This window comes from Boleophthalmus pectinirostris, unplaced genomic scaffold (genome assembly GCF_026225935.1).
Source record: "Boleophthalmus pectinirostris isolate CB_2022bp ecotype Guang Dong unplaced genomic scaffold, ASM2622593v1 HiC_scaffold_8, whole genome shotgun sequence".
Lineage (NCBI taxonomy): Eukaryota > Metazoa > Chordata > Actinopteri > Gobiiformes > Gobiidae > Boleophthalmus > Boleophthalmus pectinirostris.
The window spans coordinates 25,787,220-25,810,288 of NW_026571515.1; the positions used below are offsets into that span (position 1 = coordinate 25,787,220).

Consider the following 23,069-nt stretch of genomic DNA (forward strand, 5'->3'; position numbering starts at 1 on the left):
GACAACATAAAGCCTGATCTAAGTGCTTTTGGGGTCATTTCATTGCATATTCTAGTAACTTGCATACTAAATAAAACAATGTTTATTTTTGCTTGTTTATTGAATCTGTTTAGGCAACAATAAAGAACATGATAATGATGATAAAACAAACACTACACTGCCACAAGATGGCAGCAAATTGTTTTATGCCTGTAACAAATGAAGACGTTGCAATAATAGGATAAAAGTTGTAGTTGGAATTATTACTATGTAATTGGCTAATAGAGCTTTCCATATGATTTTTGACAGTTAAAAAAGGCATGCAACTATCTAAATCTGTGGGGTTTATGACGCCTCAACAAGAGTTGATAAGCCTCATGGATCTTCACAAACATGGCTTCAGCCTCCTTGTTTGGGTTGTGGTCTGGGTGCCACGTCTTAGCCAGCTCTCTATAACTCCGACTTATTTCTTCTAGTGTAGCTTCTCCTTTTAATGACAGTATCTACAAAAAACAAACAAACAAACAAATAAATAAATAAATACATACATAAATAATATGTTTTGTCTAATTTGTTAGTAGAGCTTATGCATTTTCTTTTACAAAGATCAACACCTATACAGACACAATCAAATTTTTTTAGACTAAAGCAATACACTTTTTAGAACTATATTTTGGGTCACAAATTTCAAAGGAACAATTTAAATGATTCCAATTAAAATCCTTATCTTGGTCATTTCTGTTAGAAATGAGATCTCTGATAAAGAGTAAGGTGGCTTTTTAAAATAAAATAATATAAAATGAGCAAGTCTAAGTACTGCATGTGGTGCTGTGTGCAGATCAATCTACCTTTTGAGCCTCTATTTAGAAAGTACAATGACATTTCCTGACCTTTAATGCTTCTCTTTCTTTCTCTGTGTATTCTTTGAGCAGTATTTCCAGCACCCTCCTCCAGACCTCATCATAGTACCCTCCTCCAGTCAGTGCACACAGAATCCTGTATGGCATCAGAAGAACGTACTCCAGCACATTTCTGAGCCAAGGTACAAACCAGAACACATCCAGAAGTGCCGACAGACAGTCCGACAAGAAGTACAGTGTAGCTGTGGTGTTGTGGAAGATACCGTAGCCTACAGGAGCAGAAAAGGCCAGCCATGCTAACCCAAGGTAGTAAAGACGAGGTACTGAAAAGAGATAAAGTGATTATATGTCTTGTTCAGAAGACAAATTCAAAATACCTTTTGAGAAGATATTAAATGCATATTAGTCTTGTCAAAAGAATTTTAAAAAATCTGAATCTAATCCATACTAAAGCTAATATCGATACTAGATACTTAATTGAACAAGTTTTGATACTAAAACAGGAGAAAATATGACCTTTCTTAACAGTTTTAGAATTGTCTTGAGCTTATCAGAAACAGTATGAGATCCCATGGTAACATAAAATATTATATATATATTTAGTATCAAGTCTGTTCATGTTAAAATCAAATTTGAAATGTTAGTATCATGACAACACTAAAATATTTTGCAATAAACTACTTAAGTAAGTTTCATTATATTGTCATTAACAGTATAAGTACTAACAATTAACTTATTACTACTAATCTCTGCAGTCAACAAAATGCACAATTTTGAGGGGTTATCTTACCTAGGTCTTGTTTGGGCTGTATTGGTTTATATTTTCGATTCTTTGAAGCAGTGACACTTGCAGCCACACTAATAGGGACAAGTGATAGTGTACTGCCATAGAAAATAGGGGACGTTATTAGACAAGTTGTCAAAGTTTTTTTAAAGTCTGATGTTTGCTGACCCACTGTAGACACAAGGTGTACTCCAGCACCCACAGACAAAGGAAGAACTAGTAAGTAGAAAAAGCTGAAAGTATTAAGTCCAAGCAGAGCCATTGTACCAAAGTAGATCCCAACACACACCTGTCCAGTAAATCTGACAGGGCCTGCTGGTGGGAGAGCCAGTGGATGATGCTGGTAATGTTTTTTCAATCTCTCTGTGTCTTGATTGGCCTCAGCAACATATGAAGGTATACGTATAAACTCTCTGACCCAGCCCAGGCCAAATCCTCCTAGGGTTACCATCCACAACAATGCATGACTGTCTCTTTGTAAATATATGTGGTGAAGTCCCAGTGGGCCACCAAGAGCCCATAGCGCATAGGCCACCATCACACTCTTAGGCATTCTCTGGATTAAATGAATTATGAATGTAAAATATTTCACATCCTTTGCATTTCAGACCTACAACAGAAAAAAATAACATGCAAAAGCATTTAAAACATAATGAAATCGTTATTGATTATCTTTAGTTCTAATTAGATAAAATACTACTCTTAGATCTTACAACAGTTATGGTCCCTTGTTTGGCTAAGGTTCATATTAAATGTGTTATATAATGTTGAACTCAATAAGTTTGAAACCTCTGCACAGTGTCATTATTTTTCAGAACTTTCAGACAGATTAGTTGGACAGAAGTATTTATTTGTTTCTATAGCTAAGCCCACCATGCTGATTTATCAGAAACAGTATGATATGGCCACACTACACAAACATTAGCTAGGTTAGCTAATTAATTTACCATTTCTAGATACTGTCAACAATCAACCAAGACATAATTCATTTTAAACAAACATTACATTCAATTTCAGCAAGATGTCTAGTATCAACTTACGTACTGTGCACATTATTGCATTCCAGTCAGTTCCATTGAGCTAGTTTTGTTACAGGTTGTTGCAACTCTTGCTGGACTTTGGATTTATAGAATGGCTGATTGGTCATCTGAGGTAACATATGGTCATAATGTGGACTACAGACTACAGTAACAGAAATGTGGACACTATATGCTTAACAAAATATAATTTTATGTTTCTTATATTGTATTTAATAATTATCTGATTTGTTTATTTACTCAAAAATACACACACAAAAGTGTAAAAGCAACCAATAGATGTCACTGTTTACTTGTCAAAGACTTATACCGCCTACTGTATTTTAGATCTGCTTTGACAATTTGGATTCACGGTTTATATTATTTTAAAAATCTAGTAGAGCATAAGGATCATTGCTGTTACACTTTGGCAATTAAATATTAACAGTTGGAAATATTTCTTTAATTTTGCTCAACTGTTGCAGAATCTATTTATAGTCCATTTGCCTGAATATTGCAGGCTATAGGGCAGCGTATGTTAGTTTGACTGTGCCCACAAGACAAACATCATTGGCCCTAATCTTACATCAATATTTGCTGCTTATTTAAGTCACTACGCCTATACTAATAATATCCCCTGAATGGCACTCTCAATTAATTATAAAAGCGACAATTAGGGTGATTGACAGCTACCTGCATCCAACGCCCCGCCCAGTTCCCTTTAGTCCCGCCCCCTTGGGTTTGGGTCACAACTGTAGCAGCGGGGTTAGGGTTAGCCTCTTAAATGCGCCCGGGCTACACAGCTGCACACTTCCACTAAAATGACGAGCCTTTTATCATAGTAACTCATCATCACCTCCTGGGCTTTTAAGCCAGAGGATACTGTAATGTTTTCAAAGAATGGAATCGGACGAAGTGACGCTGAGGGAGCAACTTTTTCACAACCGCGTCCGTGAAACAATAGTGAGTATCCCCCAGTGCTAACGTGACTGTTCATTTGCATATGAGGGTCAACGAAAACAATACAGTCAGCTGTTAGAATCAACTGCTTTACACGCTCGTTTTAAGCCACGTATGCTACCTAAATTGCTATGACATTTTTATTTTTTTTTTTTTTTAGATTCTTGTGAACAGAAGACGTTTTTAATGCGTAAAGTTAATTGCTTTAGATATCGTCAGATGTGTCATTTGTGCGTAAAGGTTTAATATTTACTGCCACCTCACGAGTACAGCTGGTCCTTCTAAGCACATGGTGAATGGGCTTACCCTGTATCTGGAAGTCTCAGGTAGTGGAAACAGCCTTTGACATCTTTTAATACCCTGGTTTGTTTTTTGCCCTGTTTCTTGTCTGGCTGACTCTGATTTGTTACATGGTTCTCAATTGAACTTTGAACTCGTGAGAAAGATCACAATTACAACAAGACACGTGGAATTTGACCTTCAGTCTTGTAGATTGTGAGCTGTCAGTACACTGGAGAGCATATCAGTGTTAATATGAGCTACCATAGTAAAGGACAGAATTTCATGTTCTTTAAAAAGACACACCTTGTAACTAGATATGAGTTGTCTTATCAGGTACAGACCACAGACAATAAAGCATAGACTCAAAATGCAGCATATTACTTTGGAAATGTGTCATTCTATATGTGTTATGTGCTGTGATTTTGTAATCTTCCAAATTAATGGGACATCTAATTAGATCAACAGAGCTGCAAGAATAATAACAATCGAACCCACATCACAATAAGAAATTATAATTAAGGAGCAATGCACTCTTCTAATAATAACATATAAGTTAAATAGTCTTATTAACCCCTACATAATCATTCTGAAATGCATGTGATTGTTGGTGACTGATTTATTTATTTTTTACTAGGAAAGAAAGATATTTAGATATCAAGATCTCATTTGCAAGAATCACCTGGCCAAATGGTAGTACACGTGAATCTTACAAAAGCTTGAAATACAAATGGTTGGCTATTTTCTAATTTGCTTTTGACTGACAGCAACACTCCCATAAAGAGGGGAATGGTAAAGTACAGGAAGAGGGAGGTTTGTTTTCTTCTCCTTATTCTCAGTCCAGTTCTTCTCAAATGGTGGTTCAAGTATTATATCGAGGTCGCACTGTTTGGATGGAACAGTCTTGCTTCTCATCAGGTTTATTTCTGTTTTTGGTGTTTTTGTTATTTTGTTATGTTTTTGCCTTGGCCTAGGTACAGAATTTTGAAGCAACAGTTTAGTCCTTGTAAACACAATCATGTCATTGTTCTGGTCGAGTACCAGTTTCCTCCTTGTGTTGTTATTACTTGGTCAACCATTTAATTGGACATTAGTATAGTCTCTGTCATATTACAGTTTTCTGTGCGTTTTTACTGTCTGTTTGCTGGCTTGTCTCAAGTACACACTGGGGACAACAACACTTTTCTTTTCACAATGTAAATGTTATGATCCCAATCACACTGTGTGTGCTTTTGGGCTACTCATTATTTTGGCATTAAGATTCAATTCAGTTAAATTAATTTTTATATAGCCCAAGATTACAACAGCAGTTGCCTTTAAGAATTTAACAAAATTGTTGATTTAACCAACAGAAAGTTGGTTTAAAATGCTATAAAATGCTAGAAGATGCATGCTGTGGTGTCCTTGTGGTGTCCCTTTCACTCAGACTCATTACTCTTTTCCTGTCCCTGTTTAGACCTTCATACCGTTTGGTCATGTCTCTGCTCCTGACGATGCCCTGCTCACTTACAGTGCCCCTTATTCACCTCCCTCTGGCTCTATGCCAGAGAGCTGGGTTTTGAAACTCCAGTGAAAGTGCACAAAATGTTACAGAAGATTACAGTAATAGTTTAACTCTCATTAGAATGAAAACTTAACCTCCTATCATAAAATATGTTAAGAAAAGTACAATGTGGATTTAAGGCTGCAAACAATAGTATTTTTAGCAGTTGACTAGACAACCACTTATTTCTATTGGACTTAGAAATGTTGTTATTATTATTATTATTATTATTATTTGTTTGTTTTTACCTAAAGAGGTTGAAATATGGTGGCTGAAGAAGTCTAGATAAGGAAAGTGTACAAATATATAAAATGTATTATTGACATTTAGATTTAATAAAGTAATTGATTTTTGTTTTAGAGTCTGTATCATCCAGTTAATGCTTGCGATGATCAAAATACAATTACGATTTATAGTCGACTAGTCATATTTATTCTGATTGATCATTCATCCTATATGGATATTTTCCCACAATCAGGTCATGTCAAAACAAATCCAACTTGTACTAATAATAAGAGTGATAATCAAAACAAGCAGACACCTCCTGGAGAAAAAAAACAGGAGCCAAACTTGTGTCATTACTTGATCAGAAACAGTCTATAAATCACTGTGGGCTTAATGCAGATACACTGTGTATTTATTTGAGATGTCATAACCATCATGTTATCAAGAGTGCCCGCATTATAACCTGGCAGCCACTCCTCAGCCCCAGAGGTCTATGAAGAGGGATCAATGAGCGGAATAAAGAATGTATCAACAGAATCTGGGAACAGCAACACTTAAAACTCTGCTGCAGTACAACAACACACCAGCCAAACAATGTCCAACCGGTTTGAGTTAACACTGTCACAGAGCTAACCTTGTAACAAAATAGGGATTTGTAACTGGTAACACAAAATGGAGATATTCCTGGGCATGAAATTAATCTTGCTTAGCTCTTGCCCAATTTATCCTCTTACTGCGCACATGGGCAATGGGGCATGCATTTCCTCCACATGTTCAGCTGGAAATCTCTGAAATAACACAGGTGCACTCTCACCCCTGTCTTTGGCTTGCCCTGTCACTTCCATGTTGTTGTTGTTTTTTTAAACAAACATAAATGGACTATCCACTTTGTTCTGCTGATGTCTGCACATTGGAGTCATTCAGTAACTTCCTTACCATTTGCCCCCAGTTCGGGGCGTGCCCGGTACACTACAGGCAACTAGATGTGTGTGAATATGGGTTAAAACTTTATTTTGTTTCCTGCTTTGTTTATTTACTGAATCATGCAGAAAGCTTCTTCCTGTGCAGATTTTCTCTTGCTAGAGTCGGCTGCAGTCCATTGTTGCTGCTGAATTTCTCTGTTAACCACTCCTGTATTACATATTTACTTAGCAGGCAGGTAATATTATGATGTGTGATTGATGTCACGCTACTTAACAAATGACCTTTTGTAAAACTTTGGAGAAAGGCCAAGGATGTGACTGTTGTTGATGACGTAAATAAACACTGTAGCTAAGTAACAAACTATTTCATCTCAACAATTTATTTTTCATTCATAATCACACCCCACACTATACCAAAACCAGACCATGGTGCACCAAACCAGAGTAGAACTTCAACAATACAACAAAAAGTTAAACAAAATCTGATCAGCAAAGATCATCTGCTTACTTGTGCCACTGGTTGAGAATCACTGATCATGTTAATTGTATAGTTATTAAATACAGTGATTTTGTAATTTGTCCAAGTGCTTTGACATTTGTGTAAACCAGACCAATGATAGCTTTTGTTTCAAGCTCTGTGTCAGTGATTACATATATCATATCTTTACCTTCTTTACAAACGGGTTTTGTTGGCACATATTTGTCATTCTTCAGTGGGCCTCTTTATGTTAGCTGTCGTTGTTGCTGCAGGCAAGTTGTCTGTATCCATAAGCGTCATACTATGTTTACGGAGTATATTTGCAATTGAAATGTGTTTGTCAATGATCCTTTGTTATTTTTAACATGACATGTCCAATGTCTCTTCAAGTTTGTGCTTGTTATTATCAAGTAAGTACAAACAAAGTACTCATTCATTTGCTCTTGTTTATGCTGTTGTTTTGTGGTGTTGTCATGATACCTTGAGATTAGAAATGACCAACAGATGGCAATCAAAATGCATTGATTTAAAAAAAAAAAACAGTGCCTAGAATGACTATCACTGAAACCTTTTCTACCATGTACCATTTCTGGATGAATCTTGTCACAATATCAAAAATTCTGTACCAATTTTGACCAAGAAATAAAAAAAATGTGATAATAGAATGCAATAATATAGTACACACAACAATAATGGTACTTCCTTTGATATTTTCACATGGATTTATAGTTCTGATATAAAGGTGGACCATTCTAAAACTGTTTCAGAAAGGTCAAATTATGTTGTATTTATGCATTTTTATGCTTCAAATGGTGAACCACTTTCATACCACTTTAGCATTGAATATTGTTTTTTGAAACCCTAGCTTGGCATGTCTGCTTCTAGCACAGGATCGAGGATGGCTAATATTAGGTAATATCCTCAAAGTTTTCCCAGACAACAGATTGCTGAGTAATCTAAATAATATTAAACGGACTATGTCCCTGATCTGATGAGACTGTCTTTAGCTTTAACCTGCCTTTTCTTCGTCTTTAATCTGTAGGAGTACTAGAACTAATCAAGAATCTCTGCCATGACCATTACCGCCTAAAAATCCTTCTCGCCAACACACAAGCAGTTGATTCTTCACGTAAATCTCTTCTATCATTGGTTCCAAACAGGGCTGTTGATTTTCAGATTGTGTGTTATCTCAACATTTCTAAACAAGGCGTAAAAGAGATAAGTACAACTGTGAGTTTAACAGAATAAAGTTTCTTTCATGGCAGTTTGGTGTTCCAATCATAGATAAAATTCTTTATACAGTCTATATAGTTCCAATAAACTGTGGTCTAAAGCTATTTTCCTCCATTTTTTCCTCACACAGATCTGTGTCCTTCTGTTTTCCTGCCTATACATACTCTCCTACCTCATCCTCACCCACTTCAAGAAGACAGCAGAGTTTATCACAGGTCAGTATACAAAACGTCCAAGACTTTATTTATGTCGCCCTGAATGTGAAATAATTGTTCAGTGTTAATTAATGTTATGACTTTTCTTAATTGGGAACGTGTTTAAACATATTTTTGTCATGAGAACGTAGCTAAATCCTGGAATCCATACATTTACATTTATGATCTTTAGGCCTATCATGACTGTTATGTAACCTGTAACGTGCACCCACTGCCCTGGGACAGATAGTGTCCTGAATGGGGCTGCGGAGGGGAGGGAAAAAATATGCTGATAAACACTATGTACTCAAGATTTTAGCTCAAGGTTTCAAACACTCAGCTAAACCTACAAGTACACACTGACTGGACAATATAAATTGACTTTGCAGCTTTAGGTCACATTTTGATCATTGTAAAGAACATTCAAAAACATTTAATCAGTTAAGGTGCCTATACTGTGGAATGCAACCAGAGAAACGTGGAAAAAATGAACAAGAATCAATGTGCCAGTAAACGTTTAATAGAATATAGATTGTTGAAGATATAGACGACAAAGTCAAGCATTTGAACAAAACAAAACCAGCATATAGGCCTTCGGTGGGTTACATAATAAACGCTACTATTGAAACCAGATGTTGCTTATCCAACTGGCCTAGGCTTTGGGCTTGGCTGGACCTGAATTTTTGGGGGCACTGCCAGGTATTTCCTTTTTTTTTCACTTTTAAGTGGCTGTTGTTTGTGTCACCTCTACATTAATAACAGAAGAACGGTTGTGCCTCGCAGCCATAAGATGATTGTGCAACACCAAAATCCCAACTTGTTTTTAACCCCAAGCAAAATCATGGAACAACTAGGCCTCTACGTGCATAGAAGCTTTTTGCATACATAATTTAAATTCATAAATGGATTTCACATTATGTAAAATGTGGCTGTTTTTTACTTATGCAAATAGACTGGTTTGCAGCATTCAGATATTTTTTAGTACAGTTTAGGTTTTAGTTTTCTTAGTTTTATGTGCAGCTCTTCCTCTTTATATGGTCATGCTTGAACAAAATGTTCCTCACACCACCCCTCACTCCTGGCCCCTCTTTCAGGCTCATATGCATTTCATTTGTGTCATGGGGGATACACTTTCTTCTTTATCTGTGCTGCATGTCATACACTAATGCATTTTTCAAAATCACAACTGTAGTATAATCTAGTACTGAATCTGTAGTGAAAGGTCTGCCAAAATCCAGGAATGGGAATTTCAGAAAGTTATTGGGCATAGAATCACGTGTATTTTATACTTTATATCTTGAAGTTGATTAGAATTGATAAAAGCAAGCATTTAACTATAATACCAACTGTTTTTCTACACTCCAAAATATTCCTCATGTACTGTGTGGTGGAGGGTCCACTACCTACTTGTCTCCATGGAGGTGTTAGCATCTAGCATTTATTATTGCTAAAAAATACACTAATCCATCTGTGAATAGGGCCAACTCTCCACAGATCTGAACTGCAATGTAGTGCAGTTCTGCAACCTGCTTGCCTCTCTCATGATAGATAGGTTTAATCTATACTGTGTGGAGCATTCTAGACAAAGCAATAATAGTTCCACGGAGACAGGCAGGTTTTGGGCCACTACTAATAATGTTACGCAATGCACCTTTTAAAGCCAATTGAACAGACTAAAAGTAAAGCATGTTTTGTGTGTATGTGTGTGTGCATGTTTGTTTATTGCACAGAAAAAACATAGATAATGTGTCCTTGCTGTGAGTGGGCTTGCATCTCCACAAACCTGACTTTTACTTTGAGGTGGGCCTCCTCTGTTTTTTCCCCTCTGGCTATAATCTTATGGCATTACACGGTATGATTTAAAACCTAGAGTTTATCTCATGGAGTATGTTCTGAAGTATGTTTTTAACTTTCTTTTTTCATGGAATTATGCAGGTGACGTCCCATCACCTCCAGATAGTTACATACTTTACCTTTTCTAACTTAAGTTGTCTTAAGACAAGACATGTTTTTGTGTTTCATTTTGTTTTGTCTCATTTTCAGATGATGTTGAAGATGCCACTGTCAACAAGATTGCGTAAGTAACTGTAATCATTAACTGACTGCTGTCTTTATTTACTGGTATTATCGTGAATGACTGAGGTAAGGGCTCAGTCATCCTGACATATGTGACTGCTTGGGGTTATTTAGCTGAGCTTTTATTACCCAGAATTCTTAGATTATGTTTGATAAAGCCTGTAGAGGCCATGTGCCCTTTGCCCTTACACGCTGGTTTAGCATTTTGCCATGCCCCTGATCATTTCATCCAGCTCCACACACCATGTGACTATCACTAAAGCCGTGTTTACTCTCCATTCAGGCTGTGGCTGTGCACATTCACGCTGTCTGTGGCCGTGTGCGCTGTGCTACTGCTGCCCATCTCCATCCTGTCCAACGAAGTGCTGCTCACTTTCCCACACAGCTACTACATGCAGTGGCTCAATGGCTCGCTCATCCGTGGTACTTTGTTTACTTATTGCAAGTTAAAAATACATCCTGAACTTTGTCAGTATAACTGAGCTTATTATTTCCCCTTTGTCAAACGTTCCCATCAATAACAGTAGTGTCAATTGTTAGCAGCAGTAGTATAGATCCCCTGTTTCCACTGTGAGAATGAATATAGATTTGTTCAGTGCATCTGCTGGAGTGTTTAGAGTGTTAGTGGAGTGTTAGAAAATTGGAAGATGCAATACAAATTAATGATAAATCAAAGATAATAACTTAGATAAACTGTCTTGACAATGCATATTGGTGCTGCCTCCTTGTGGATAGTAGCAGTACTACCATCATGTCTCTGATTGCATTTTCCAAAATAAAATTCTGGCCTATAACTTCTGTTTTCCAGGTCTGTGGAACCTAGTTTTCCTTTTCTCAAATTTGTCACTAGTCTTCCTCATGCCCTTTGCCTACTTCTTTATTGAGTCTGAGGGATTTGCAGGCTCTAGAAGGGTAACAACTTGTTCTATATATATATTTCTCAGTATTATATAAAATGTGCTTTCAGTAATCTATGATATTTATCTTTGTTGGTAGGGTGTTATGGCACGGGTGTATGAGGCGGTTGTCCTCCTGTTGTTGCTTGCACTGCTCGTCATGGGCATTGTGTGGGTGGCATCAGCTCTGCTCCATGACAATATTGCTCGGAAAAGCCTGTATGGTGAGTCACAGAAATTTAACCTGAATATTTAATACGGGTACTTTATTTACTTTATGTCTTCATTCTTTAAATTTTAGACCTGTGGGAATACTACCTGCCATACCTCTATTCAGGCATCTCTCTGTGTGGAGTTTTGCTACTTTTGTGTAAGTGACTCTTGTTCTGTATTTTAGATGAACAAAAAGTTAAGAATAAATTAGTCTTTTGACCATACATTTGACCATTGCCCTCCTCAGTGTGTACTCCCTTTGGACTTTCTCGTATGTTCAGCGTAACTGGAAGTCTGTTGGTGAAGCCTAGGGTATGTACAAGTTGAATTGTGCTTGTTTAAGAAAAAATATAGTGGCACCATCAAAAATTATGAGATTGTGTCTTTATGACTTCAGCTTTTGGAAGATGTGGAGGACACTTTGAACTGCACTACATTTGAGGAGGCTACTCTGTCTAGAAAAATAAAGTGTGCGTATCTTTGGAAAATACAATACAGATTATTGATTGATTTTTTTAATGGTGCATATTTAGTATTTTACTTAATTTTTATGGTAATTTTAGATGGCAGAACGTCATGCTGGGTGAAGTTGGACATTGAAACAATGAAAAGTGAATACCAAGCAGTTCAAAACAAGCGCATCGCTCTGGGTACAAATCTGACTTTTTGTTTTTGTTTTTTTTCTTAAATGCATTGAAACAATATATAATCTTTATGTCTCTCTTTCAGAAATGCGTCGGAAAGCATCAGCTTGGCAGAGGAATTTAGGCTATCCTCTTGCAATGCTGGCTCTCTTGGCCATGACGGTACTGAAGATTGTGATCACATTGTAATACATTAATTACATTGAAATAGTGGTTCCTCTTACCTGACCTTGGTATGGTTGCATCTCTGTGCTCAGGTCATGTGCGTGCTCATGGTCTGCTTTAATGTGCTGGAGTTGCTACTTGATGAGAAGGCTATGCCTAGAGGAATGGACGTAAGTGATTACTGGTTTTAGGCTTTATTAAACTTGCAAACATACACATCTTCTTTTTCATTTTAGGATCCTCATCTTGGGAGGGCCTCTTTTTCCATGTTTGGCTCATTGGGTGCTGCTGTTCAAGTTGTTCTCATACTGTATCCTATTCGAATGTAAGCATAGGAATATCTGATGATAAAAATGTATGTCTTGGGACAACCTTGGACAAATTAAAAAAATATTTTATTATGTAATAATATTTATTATATGGAACTTAATGAGTGTGTCAGCTATCTCATGGTGTCATCAGTAGTTGGCTTTTACAGCTCTCCCCTCTTCATAAGCCTTATTCCACGAGCACAGGACACCAACCTCACCCAGGTGTGTCACAATTGCTCTTTTCATGTCTCACAAATATACCAGTGAAAGCCAGTTATTTATCTCCATTATTATTTATCTTATGTTTTTTTTAGATAATAGCAAACTGTGTGTCACTACTTATCTTGAGCTCAGCACTGCCCGTCTTCTCACGGACCCTTGGTAAATTCAAATTATTAGTCTAACTTTGTATATTTTAAAGCCACTGCTGCTGTGATAGACTGCTGAAGTTCAGCTGTGTAATTCCATGAATTACCACAAGGGGTCATATGTTAGTCAATGTTTAACATCATTTTTGTACCACTTATAGGAATCACCCGCTTTGATCTACTTGGAGACTTTGGTCGCTATAACTGGCTTGGCAACTTCTACATTGTTTTTCTGTATAATATGATGTTTGCTGGGCTCACATCTGCTTCACTCATAAAGACAGTGACCTGGGCAGTACAGAGAGAGCTCATTCGTGCCTTTGGTAAGTTACTGCAGATTGCCACTAAATGCTGCTCCTTTCATTGTTGTTGGATGGCTGTCATGAGCTTTCCCACCTTTTGGCCCACTTCCCTGAGGGCTGGTCACTCTTCCTCAGATAGAAAGAATACAATTATTACAGGAAATTGTTTGGGGACAGGAGCAGAACTCAGTCCCTGCAGGGAACTTAAGAACCCCTTGCTGCTAAAAATATGGCCCTCCACCCAATATAAACATCAACCTGGCATTGCATATTATACACCTGCTTTCTTCATAATTCAGATATCATCTGGTTCCAGTGCCTGCTACCTACAATTTTCAATTGCCTCAAATTAATATTATTGTCTTTTTTTTTAATGAACTTTGTTCTAGCTTGTAACTGCTTGAACTTTTTCTAATTTTTTTCATGTTTGTTTTGCAGGTCTCCACAGATTGCCTTTAACAGTGTCTCGCTCGGCTGTCCCCTTCAGGCTACTTTTAGCAAGTGGACTGTCAAAAATACAGTGACTTGTTCACATAAAGACACTAAAAAAACACTGTCTACAATAAAGGCATTTGCAATGGAGTTCCTTTTGTAACAGCAAGACTACAGTGCCTGTGAAGGACTGCTGTGATTCCTGCGGTCACAGTCTGCTCTTTGCACACAGGACCTGTGAGACCTGTGAGTCATGGTAATGAGTGGTACGTTAGTGAGGGCAGAACTCACATTGTGTTACCAGTGTGAGGCATGTGTAATAGAGTGTGCAATAGCCAAACCTGGTGCCTTATCTAAAGTAGGGCTGGGCTGTTCATATGTGAAAGTCAGCATAGTTATTTTCAAATATTACATAGTAAGATAGACGTAATTTCCTTTTCCTGCTCTGGGTCGGTGGAGTGTTCTGTTGTTTTTGTGTGGACCCTCCACTCTTGAAAGGTCTTGGAAGGGTGATACCACTATTTTAGGAGTGTATGTGTTTGGTACTCCAATTATAATGAGACTCTTCTCATTTTGTGTGAAATGGGCACAGATGTTTATATAGATGCACAGATTATGCTGGGAACATCATTAGATGGTTTACAAATAGATTATTCACTATTACCAGTGCCAGTATCATTTGGGGCTGTAGTTTTAGGAAATCAATTTTAATGTGCATAAATAATGGAGCTTTTATATTTTTAGTCTCATGCAGAGATTTTCACACAGGAGAAAAATCTGCCTTTGACCAACTGTACTGTGAATAAGTTGGGGACAGTGCAATATTGTCAATGCAATGTTTTACCTTTTCCTTACCTTTTTATTGCCTTGTTTTATAAATTTCATTCAATTTGTTGGAGTGGCTACTTGTAGAATAGGTTAAAATAGATTTATTTAAAATGTTAGTGAATGTTAGTGCTATTATTGTGAAGACAAGACCACAAATCTCTTAATGTTTAGCTATACAAAATGGGAAAGTATTTTATTACGTGTTTTCTTAATTAGCATTTTATTTTCTTGTTGCCATTGGTGACGTGTCACTGTAACAGTTATTGCTGTATCAGCAGATTTTTTTTTACTGTGGACCAATCCAGTAGGTGATGGTGTTTGCAAATCCCCACCCCTGCCATATGAGTCACTCTCACTATAGGTTTACCATTTTGTGTGTAATATGTTATAATATGTGTTATACTGTGTTATACTGTTTAGATCCGTTGTTATTGTTATTCTCGAGCACTGTGGGGTTACTTCTTAAATTTTAGGGAAGCCAAAGGTTTATTTTATTTTTATTTTATTGTATCTTGTGTGATGCAAAGGTATTTCAAGGACATAACATCTTAATGTATTGAATGTAATACAGTTGACGTTAAATATTCAGCATTGTATGTAAAGAAAAATAAGTCTATTGTTTACCTTTTTAATGCTCTGACAATTCAGAATTTTCATTTATGTATGAGCAAAATACAAATAAACCTTTTTTAAGTTTGAGTTTTCATGATATTTCACAAGAAAAGATTTGGATGTGTCAGCATGGGTGGATGCCACTCAGGGCGGCTGTCCCGTAAATCCCTTCAAACTTTTTCACTTCTTTAATCAGTGGCTGAAGAAAGCATTATTTGTTTCATTCTGTCAACAGTGACCCTGTCACGACACAACTACAGTCAGGGCCCACGCTTTCCCCGTCTGATGCAAGTGCCAGATAGATTTAAATCAGGAGGAGTCACAGTCGCCCCGTGCCTCTCTACCACCCACCTCCTGCACTTTTATCCCTTTTCCTTCAGTGCTGTTCATTTCCGTTCAAATGTCCTGAAGTCAGTTCAAGAAAACCTTGTATGATTGATTAGACCCTCTTGATTTTGTTTGCATTTCTTGTTTTGTTTGATCTTTTAATTAAACCTCTTTAGTGTAGCTTTGTTTTACATTGTACTTCCTTTACGAAAAGGAAATGGAAAAAAAAGTTGCGTAGTTTCACGCATACATCTCTTGAACCTAATTAAGCTTAGTTTGAGAGACAAACCTCAACCTGATTAAGCTATCATACGTGATTCTATTCTATCCTATTTGGCTTGGTTGTTTCCTGTTGAAATTCACCACAACCTTGTAGTATTATTTTTTATTCATTGTGATATTTCAATTTGAATCAAAGTAACTGAGAAACATTTTGGAAATAACATAAATTTAACATGCCGGTGATTATAATCTTATGTAGGTTGAAAAATATTGAATCAATATCAGTACAAAAATGGTGCATGAATTGAAGCACCCAATATCAGTGGGTGACTATTTGTGAGTGTAGCTCATACAAAGTGTCTAACAGTTCTGCTCTCACACATGCTGGTGGGGCATATCAGGGACCGGGCAGGAGACAAAAGTCTCATAATGGGATGAGATAGGGTATCTTTATTGTCAAAACATACGAATGAAGGGGAAAAGACAGAGATTAGCTTTCTTGACAGTCGTCTGTTTGAAGTCAGTGCCAAAGTGCATTAGGCAGTGTTACATGCACTTTGTGCACTCACAAATGCAGAACCACTCTCAGGAAAAGGCGAGACTTACTTTGCTAATCAACTGATAAAGGGTCGCCCTGTGCATTTGCCATAGCTGCCCTTAATCTGGTCTGCACACTCACGGCACACTCACTTCACACAGTCTGTTGGCACAAAACTTTGTCATACTATCCAAGAGGGGCATAGTGTTGTGGGGAAATTAGAATAAATTTATGTTTTTGTGTATGCATGTAGTCTAAAACAAGTTTGTCATACGTTTATGCCAGGTCCCTAAATGTACTATATAGCATCACACGACCTTTAACCTTTTTGTCTGATGCAGGAAGTCCCACCCTTCTCAGTCTATTGTCTTGAACAGCAGTCACCACAACTTTCAGGTTTACCAATGTAAAGGCCATGGACTAAATATTTTATGCCCAATGTTCACATTCAGCTTTGTAACAATTAAGTGAATGAGTGCAACTGATTGTATTGCTCTCACCTCATGAAGGTTCTGGATGCAATTACCGGACCCATAGATCTTTCTTTGTGGTAGTTGTATGTGCTTCATTTGAGCTTTCTTCCTGGACTAGACTTAGCTTCTGTCTAGAGTTCCTGCTCTGTTTGCTGTCCCATTAGAAAAGACAATGTAGAGGACATATTTTCCTGGTTTGGGTCTTACGAATCGCTACAAATTTGTGCGATTCGTACACAACAGACATACACACCAGAAAGAACAACCCCTTTTGATATGAGGAATAATGGATTAATGCACCACTTTGAGAAACATAAAAGGCTTGTAAACATGATACATGTTGACACACACACACACAAAAACTTTAAAAGCTCTTTTTATCTCTAAAGCAAAGTTGTTGGTGAATAGAATTAACATACAGGCAAAGAATCATGGAGTGATGGCAGTGTCACCAAGCACCACCCTGCTCTTCCTGCATTGATAATAAAGACTGAAGCCCTCACTGTAGCCATAGCGACTGGGAGGAGGCAGGTGTCAGCTCCTTGACTTCTCTTCCCTTAAACCCTCAGTGGCCTCTCTATAGGAAATGAATTCTAGTGTGATTTGTTAACCTTCTGGATACAAGAAAATGCTATCAGAATGTACTAATATCCAATTTGTTTTTAAACTGTCCCATGATTCATCTTTCAAATATGTTGTTTGAGAGGCTTTCAGAAGGCCAAAGCAATGGATAGACTAAACTAACCAGGATCTTGCTTCTAAGATTCAGGAAACCCAAGCAATCACCCTGTCATGTACTCCCAAGTGGGGAGTAGACATGCTGTAAGGAGGCCGGGACAGGCCAATGGATGGAGGCACCAAAATGTAAAAAAAACTAATAATAAAGACTTTATTTAAATCTCCTAGGCACACATGTTGCTTCCTTCCTTTCCCTTTCATGTGAGATGGAAATCTGTTCTCTTTGTACGGTCAGTGGTAGATATGAAAATGTTTGTTGCTTTTTTTGATTGAGGTGTCGCCTGGATTTGTCATGGACGATATCTTTCATCTGTGTTTGAGCCAAATTTCACCACTCGTCCATGTTTTCTGTGGGACAGGAAGATGAAGACTTGCTTTGCCAACCCTCCCCACAACATCCTGGGATCTGCAAGGCTTTTGGCTCAATAAGCATGTCAGTGGGTTCCAGGACTACTGCCTGTCTGGTCTTAATTGACTTTAAATTCTGAATATCACACATTAGATAACAAAATATTTTATGAAAATCTCAAAAGATATATAGCCTAAGCAAGAAAGAGGACGTGCCACCTATAGATTATGTCACACAGTGTGTACTTAGCATACACCCACTTGGCATTGACTAAGTCTGTACTATTATGGCTTCAAGAGATAATTTAGTATCAGGGTGTTTCCCACAAGTAATAGACCAAGGTGCACAAGGTTAAAGGGGTTAGCGGATTCCCCAAACACAGGAAAAGTGCACTGCTGGACATGTCAAGGCTAAACAGACAGACCTTCAACTTACTATTCTAGATTGTGGAAAGTTATGGTATCATAATTGCATTTTTGTCGTCCTATTAATCACATTGTACTTTGTCCTGAAATAACCAAAAGGTAAATGCACAAAAGTTGAATCTCTATTTGCCCCCCATACAGTACATACAGCATTGGCCTGTACCCTGGTGTCGTTTTAATCCCAACAATTATTATCCTAATAACTAATAAGGGTACAAAACCTGTGTTTATGTCAAATAATCATATTGGGCCTTTATAATAATTAGATTTCTTTTTGGCTTTTTGTTTTTAGAGAGAGAGCGCAAGAGCAATCCCCACATCTGCAAGTAGGCAAGTAAATGAATTGGAGGAGGCGTGCTCTCTCGAGGTGCAAGTGCGCAAAGGAAGGGAGGGCAATCTTGTCCGGAGTGCGCTAATAAGACCAATGGCTGGTGTAAGGTGGCCAGGATCGCTCAAACGCGATAGAAGAGCGTGGTCCAGGCAATATAAAGAAGGTGTTTGAATTTGACGAAGAGATTTTTGGCGCCACATCAACGATCCAAGTTGGGGCTATTTAGGCATCTTCAAAAAAGTGGTATGTGCTGCAATTTCTATTCATTCATGCACCAGTGCACAATTAATATAATTTACAACAGCAGCCAGGGGCTAAATTAAATAAATTGGCTTGGAGAACGTTTTTTTTTTCGGTCTCGGTTTTATTGAAGTTGTTAAGAAGTTGTTTGCTGTTGTTCTAATTTAGTAATTTGCGGATAATGGATCCAGAAACGAGCCGGTCTCACCCACTGTCTTCCACCTGGCCCTGGGGCGTCTGTGAGAGCCGCTGACCGCTGGACCTCCTCTCCCTCATGCATCAGTCCTGCTGGATGCCCCTGGCACAGCTCAGCCTCCTTGCTCTCTGGTCCACCACCACATGCTGGGTCCAGGGATGTGGACCAGGCCCCGGCTATGGCATCCGACCCAGACCAAGGAAGCTCACAGCAATGCACTACAAGCAATTTTTCCCCAACTTTTCAGAAAACAACCTTGGTGCCAGTGGCAGAGCTGAAGGCAAGATCACTCGCAACTCTGAGCGCTTCAATGAGCTGGTGTGCAACTACAATCCAGATATTGTCTTCAAAGATGAAGAGAACACCAATGCTGACCGCTTCATGACCAAGGTGAGAGCTTAAGTTTAAAGCCATTTAATAACCTTTCTAATTGAAATGTTCAGATATAGTAGCTAGACTGTTAACCTTTTACAATCATGAAGCCTAGAATTTACACTTTACTTCAAGCTTCATTGATGTTGTGGATGCTGTGGTTTTAAGCATTTAGATATGAAGGCATGTGTTTCAAATTGTGGTTTTCTGAAGTTGGATTGTGGTCCTGTACATGATGCTCGGTTTGAGTGAGTGCGTAGATGTGCCCTTTTTTCGCCCAGATGTGAAAGATGCTCTTTGTGCATCATTTGGAGGGGTCGCCTCTACTAAATTCTCGCCTGCTGAAGTAATGGCACCATCGGTAAAGCAGCTATTGTAGTTCTGACAATGAGACGCCTCTCTTCAATGGCATTCCCACAAAAATGTGCCCAGTTTGTTTTCAATCCCCACTTTTTTTTCTCACTTTTGCTGTGACATTCCCAGTCCATGCCCATACATTCCTCCCCTCTGGCCTTTCTGTACTCCCATCTTTTGGCTCTCAGTTACATTGTCTTCTTCTCAGTGACTTTTTGTGAAAGATTTTTGTGCATTTAAATGCTTTGTGAGAAACAAAAGCATCACTTCTGAATACATTCATATTCTTTATACTTCCAGTATAATTTAAATTACTCTGAACAGTCTGTTTACAAACTCTAAATCTGTTGTTTAAAGGAATCACCTAAATGCTTCAAACAGTGTGTGAAAAGACAGAGAGTGGCCTTGATTTTTGTTACTCTGTCAAAAAAGCCAAGGAATGTGCCAGACTGGCTACAGTAGCTTTGTTCTTGTACTCTCTGAGATTGCATTAAAAAAACCTATGAAGAGTAGTATGTGATGTGACATTAATTTATCAAGAGACATGAGAGAAAATCTACACAAAAGTTAGAAATGTGCATGTTTACAAAATTAACTTTTACTTGCTTATGCCTTAAGTATGGCCCAGTGACTAGTTTGGGTTGTATTCTGTTAAAATTATTGTATCACATCAAGGGAAATTGTTTTAACTTAATGTTTGTTTTTCTTTTTCCCTTGAATTGACTAAATAATGTAACAGAGATTAAACAAGTTGTTGCAGCCTTTTAACTGTGACTGTACTGATTTAGCCAGCATAATTCAGTGTGATGCGTGAGGCAGGAGGATTAACTATTAACTACTTTAGTGAAACTCATATGGAAATAAGAAACACAGTTGTTTTTTTTTTTACTTAATTAAATAAATTTAAAAATTTTATTTAAATTTAATAAGTTTTATAATTCAAGTGGATTTAAAACATCATATACATCATATAAAAAACATCATATATCATGTGTAAATTTACAAGAGCTTTTACAAAGGGTGGATACTCTAGTCCAAAATTCTGAACCAAGGAATCATTGTGATGGTGTACAGTTTGATATATACCCATATCATTATAGCTGTTACAGTAAGTGCTGCTTAGAACAAGATTCTATTCTATATTTCCAGCGCTGCAAGGACTGTCTGAATAGGCTGGCCATTGCAGTAATGAACCAGTGGCCTGGAGTCCACCTGCGTGTGACCGAGGCATGGGATGAGGACGGGCACCACCCCCCAGGCTCTCTGCATTATGAAGGCAGAGCCGTGGACATAACGACAGATGACAGAGAAACTGACAAATATGGGCTTCTAGCACAGCTGGCTGTGGAGGCGGGCTTTGATTGGGTCCACTATGAGTCCAAGTATCACATCCACTGCTCTGTGAAAGCTGGTACGTATTTTTGATGTCCCTTTTTATTAAAGACCTGAAGACCTGATTCAGACATGCTCTTTCGACATGTGCAGATCACTCTGTGGCAGTGGAGAAGGGTGGATGTTTTCCAGGCTGGGCCCGAGTAACTGTTGCTGGAGGGGAGCAGAGGCCCCTGTCCTCTGTGCTCCCAGGGGACAGAGTATTGGCCCTGTCTGCAACAGGTGAGGTCATCTTCAGCCCTATCATCCTGTTCTTGCACCAGGATGCAGTAAGCTGGGGCAACTTCATATCTCTGGAGACAGAGGATGGACAAAGACTGGCCCTTACCCCACATCACCTGCTCTTCACTGCCCCTCACAGAGGAGTGCCCTGTACTAAATACCAGGTGCAGTTCTCTAGTAGAGCTAAAGTAGGTGACTATGTTCTTATTCATAAAATGGGGGGTCAAGTAGCTCCATCGAGAATCATCACTGTCTCAGTGGAGAAGAGTATGGGAGTATATGCACCGCTAACAGAAGAAGGCACTCTGTTTGTTAATGGCATCCTAGCTTCAAGCTATGCTTTAGTGGAAGACCACACACTTGCACACTGGGCTTTTGGGCCTATGAGAACCTTCTTCACTTTTAACCAGCTGCTATGGGGACAGGCATCTATAACTTACAATATTACTGACAACAAAACTGTGAACACTAAAGTACTGCAGGGTAAAACATTTATCTGCAAACAAACACCTCAGAGCGATCCACTTGGACTGAAAATTAGATGGAAGTGCCCCATGTTCAGAAAGGTTTCCTCTGTTCACTGGTATGCACAGCTGCTGTATAATTTTGGATTTATGATTTTAGATTCAAGCTTATTTCACCCTTAAAAAAAGACTGAGCATTGCACTGTTGAGCTTTACACTAACAGCCTCTTCATTCAGTAAACAAAATGCACTGTATTACCCTTTGTTCCCTTGTTTAATTTATCACATTGATAGATATGCATTGTGTGAGTCTGTGAACTGTGCTAGAGAGAAAATATATTATCAACAAATCCTGTTTTTTAAACACCACTTTTTAGTTTGTTATTTGGAATATGTATCTTTATGACCAACAGAATTTTATATTTTTGTACTATAATATTAATGTATATATTTATATTGTAAAACCCTCATTTGTTACAATTATAATTAAAGCATCATTGTGTATTTATATCTCTTTGAGTTGATATTTTACCTCACTCGTTCTAGAAGTAACATATACATTAGGAGCGTACGACATTGTTGTACGCCCCCTTGTGGAGCAGGACTGCATAAATAATTATTAGAATTTAGTTACAAGATTTAGTTTTTTCACATAAAAATGTAGTCCTGCACATGATTCACTACTAAAACTGGTTAAAAATTAAAAATTGGCTTGATCTCTATTTAAAATAATATTGTTTCTAGTTTTGTGGTTAACATATGTGAAGGTATTCCAGGGGATTATCCTTGAGATGCAAGAGTCAGATGGGAAAAACATTGGCTCTGCAACCTGACCAATAGGAACATTCCCATGTCCTAATGCTATCCTCTGTTTACGTGCCCTGACCAATCACAGAATGTTCTACAGCCAGTCACTGCCCCCCTCAAAATCTAATCCAATATTACTAAAACTGAATGGGGAGTTAACTAATCCTGTAAGGGGACCAGTCTATTTTCAAAAAAATATTAGATAGATTGGTGGTTTTAACAATCTTGTAGCCTCCCTGGTGTAGGCCGGGACAAATTTATGATAAATATGCAATGAGTATAAAAAATTGACCTTTAA

The 23,069-nt window shown here is 37.9% G+C and overlaps 3 protein-coding genes across 4 annotated transcripts; 2 read left to right on the plus strand and 1 right to left on the minus strand.

Moving 5' to 3' along the window:
• Positions 1 to 97: 97 nt before the first annotated feature.
• On the minus strand, positions 98 to 3,973 carry dnajc22 (DnaJ (Hsp40) homolog, subfamily C, member 22). 2 transcript variants are annotated; one of them, XM_020929598.2, is made up of 4 exons: positions 3,906 to 3,973; positions 1,630 to 2,233; positions 870 to 1,162; positions 98 to 482 (listed from the first exon to the last, which is right to left on the minus strand). In XM_020929598.2, the coding sequence occupies exons 2-4, from the start codon at positions 2,174 to 2,176 to the stop codon at positions 306 to 308; spliced, it is 1,017 nt and encodes a 338-aa protein (XP_020785257.1). In that variant the 5' UTR covers positions 2,177 to 2,233; positions 3,906 to 3,973; the 3' UTR covers positions 98 to 305. The 2 variants fall into 2 exon arrangements, with proteins under 2 accessions (XP_020785257.1, XP_020785256.1); XM_020929597.2 differs by lacking the exon at positions 3,906 to 3,973 and adding an exon at positions 2,668 to 2,732.
• lmbr1l (limb development membrane protein 1-like) lies at positions 3,369 to 15,408 on the plus strand. The gene is made up of 17 exons (XM_020929595.2): positions 3,369 to 3,602; positions 8,411 to 8,495; positions 10,518 to 10,551; positions 10,834 to 10,973; positions 11,359 to 11,462; positions 11,547 to 11,670; positions 11,748 to 11,816; positions 11,907 to 11,971; positions 12,057 to 12,129; positions 12,223 to 12,309; positions 12,389 to 12,465; positions 12,561 to 12,638; positions 12,705 to 12,778; positions 12,911 to 13,001; positions 13,094 to 13,160; positions 13,309 to 13,470; positions 13,888 to 15,408. Exons 1-17 carry the CDS (start codon positions 3,540 to 3,542, stop codon positions 13,971 to 13,973), a joined length of 1,479 nt encoding a protein of 492 aa, XP_020785254.1. The 5' UTR covers positions 3,369 to 3,539; the 3' UTR covers positions 13,974 to 15,408.
• Positions 15,409 to 18,850: 3,442 nt separating this feature from the next.
• dhh (desert hedgehog signaling molecule) lies at positions 18,851 to 22,391 on the plus strand. The gene is made up of 4 exons (XM_020929596.2): positions 18,851 to 18,967; positions 19,133 to 19,550; positions 21,036 to 21,297; positions 21,372 to 22,391. The coding sequence occupies exons 2-4, from the start codon at positions 19,239 to 19,241 to the stop codon at positions 22,145 to 22,147; spliced, it is 1,350 nt and encodes a 449-aa protein (XP_020785255.1). The 5' UTR covers positions 18,851 to 18,967; positions 19,133 to 19,238; the 3' UTR covers positions 22,148 to 22,391.
• Positions 22,392 to 23,069: the final 678 nt, after the last annotated feature.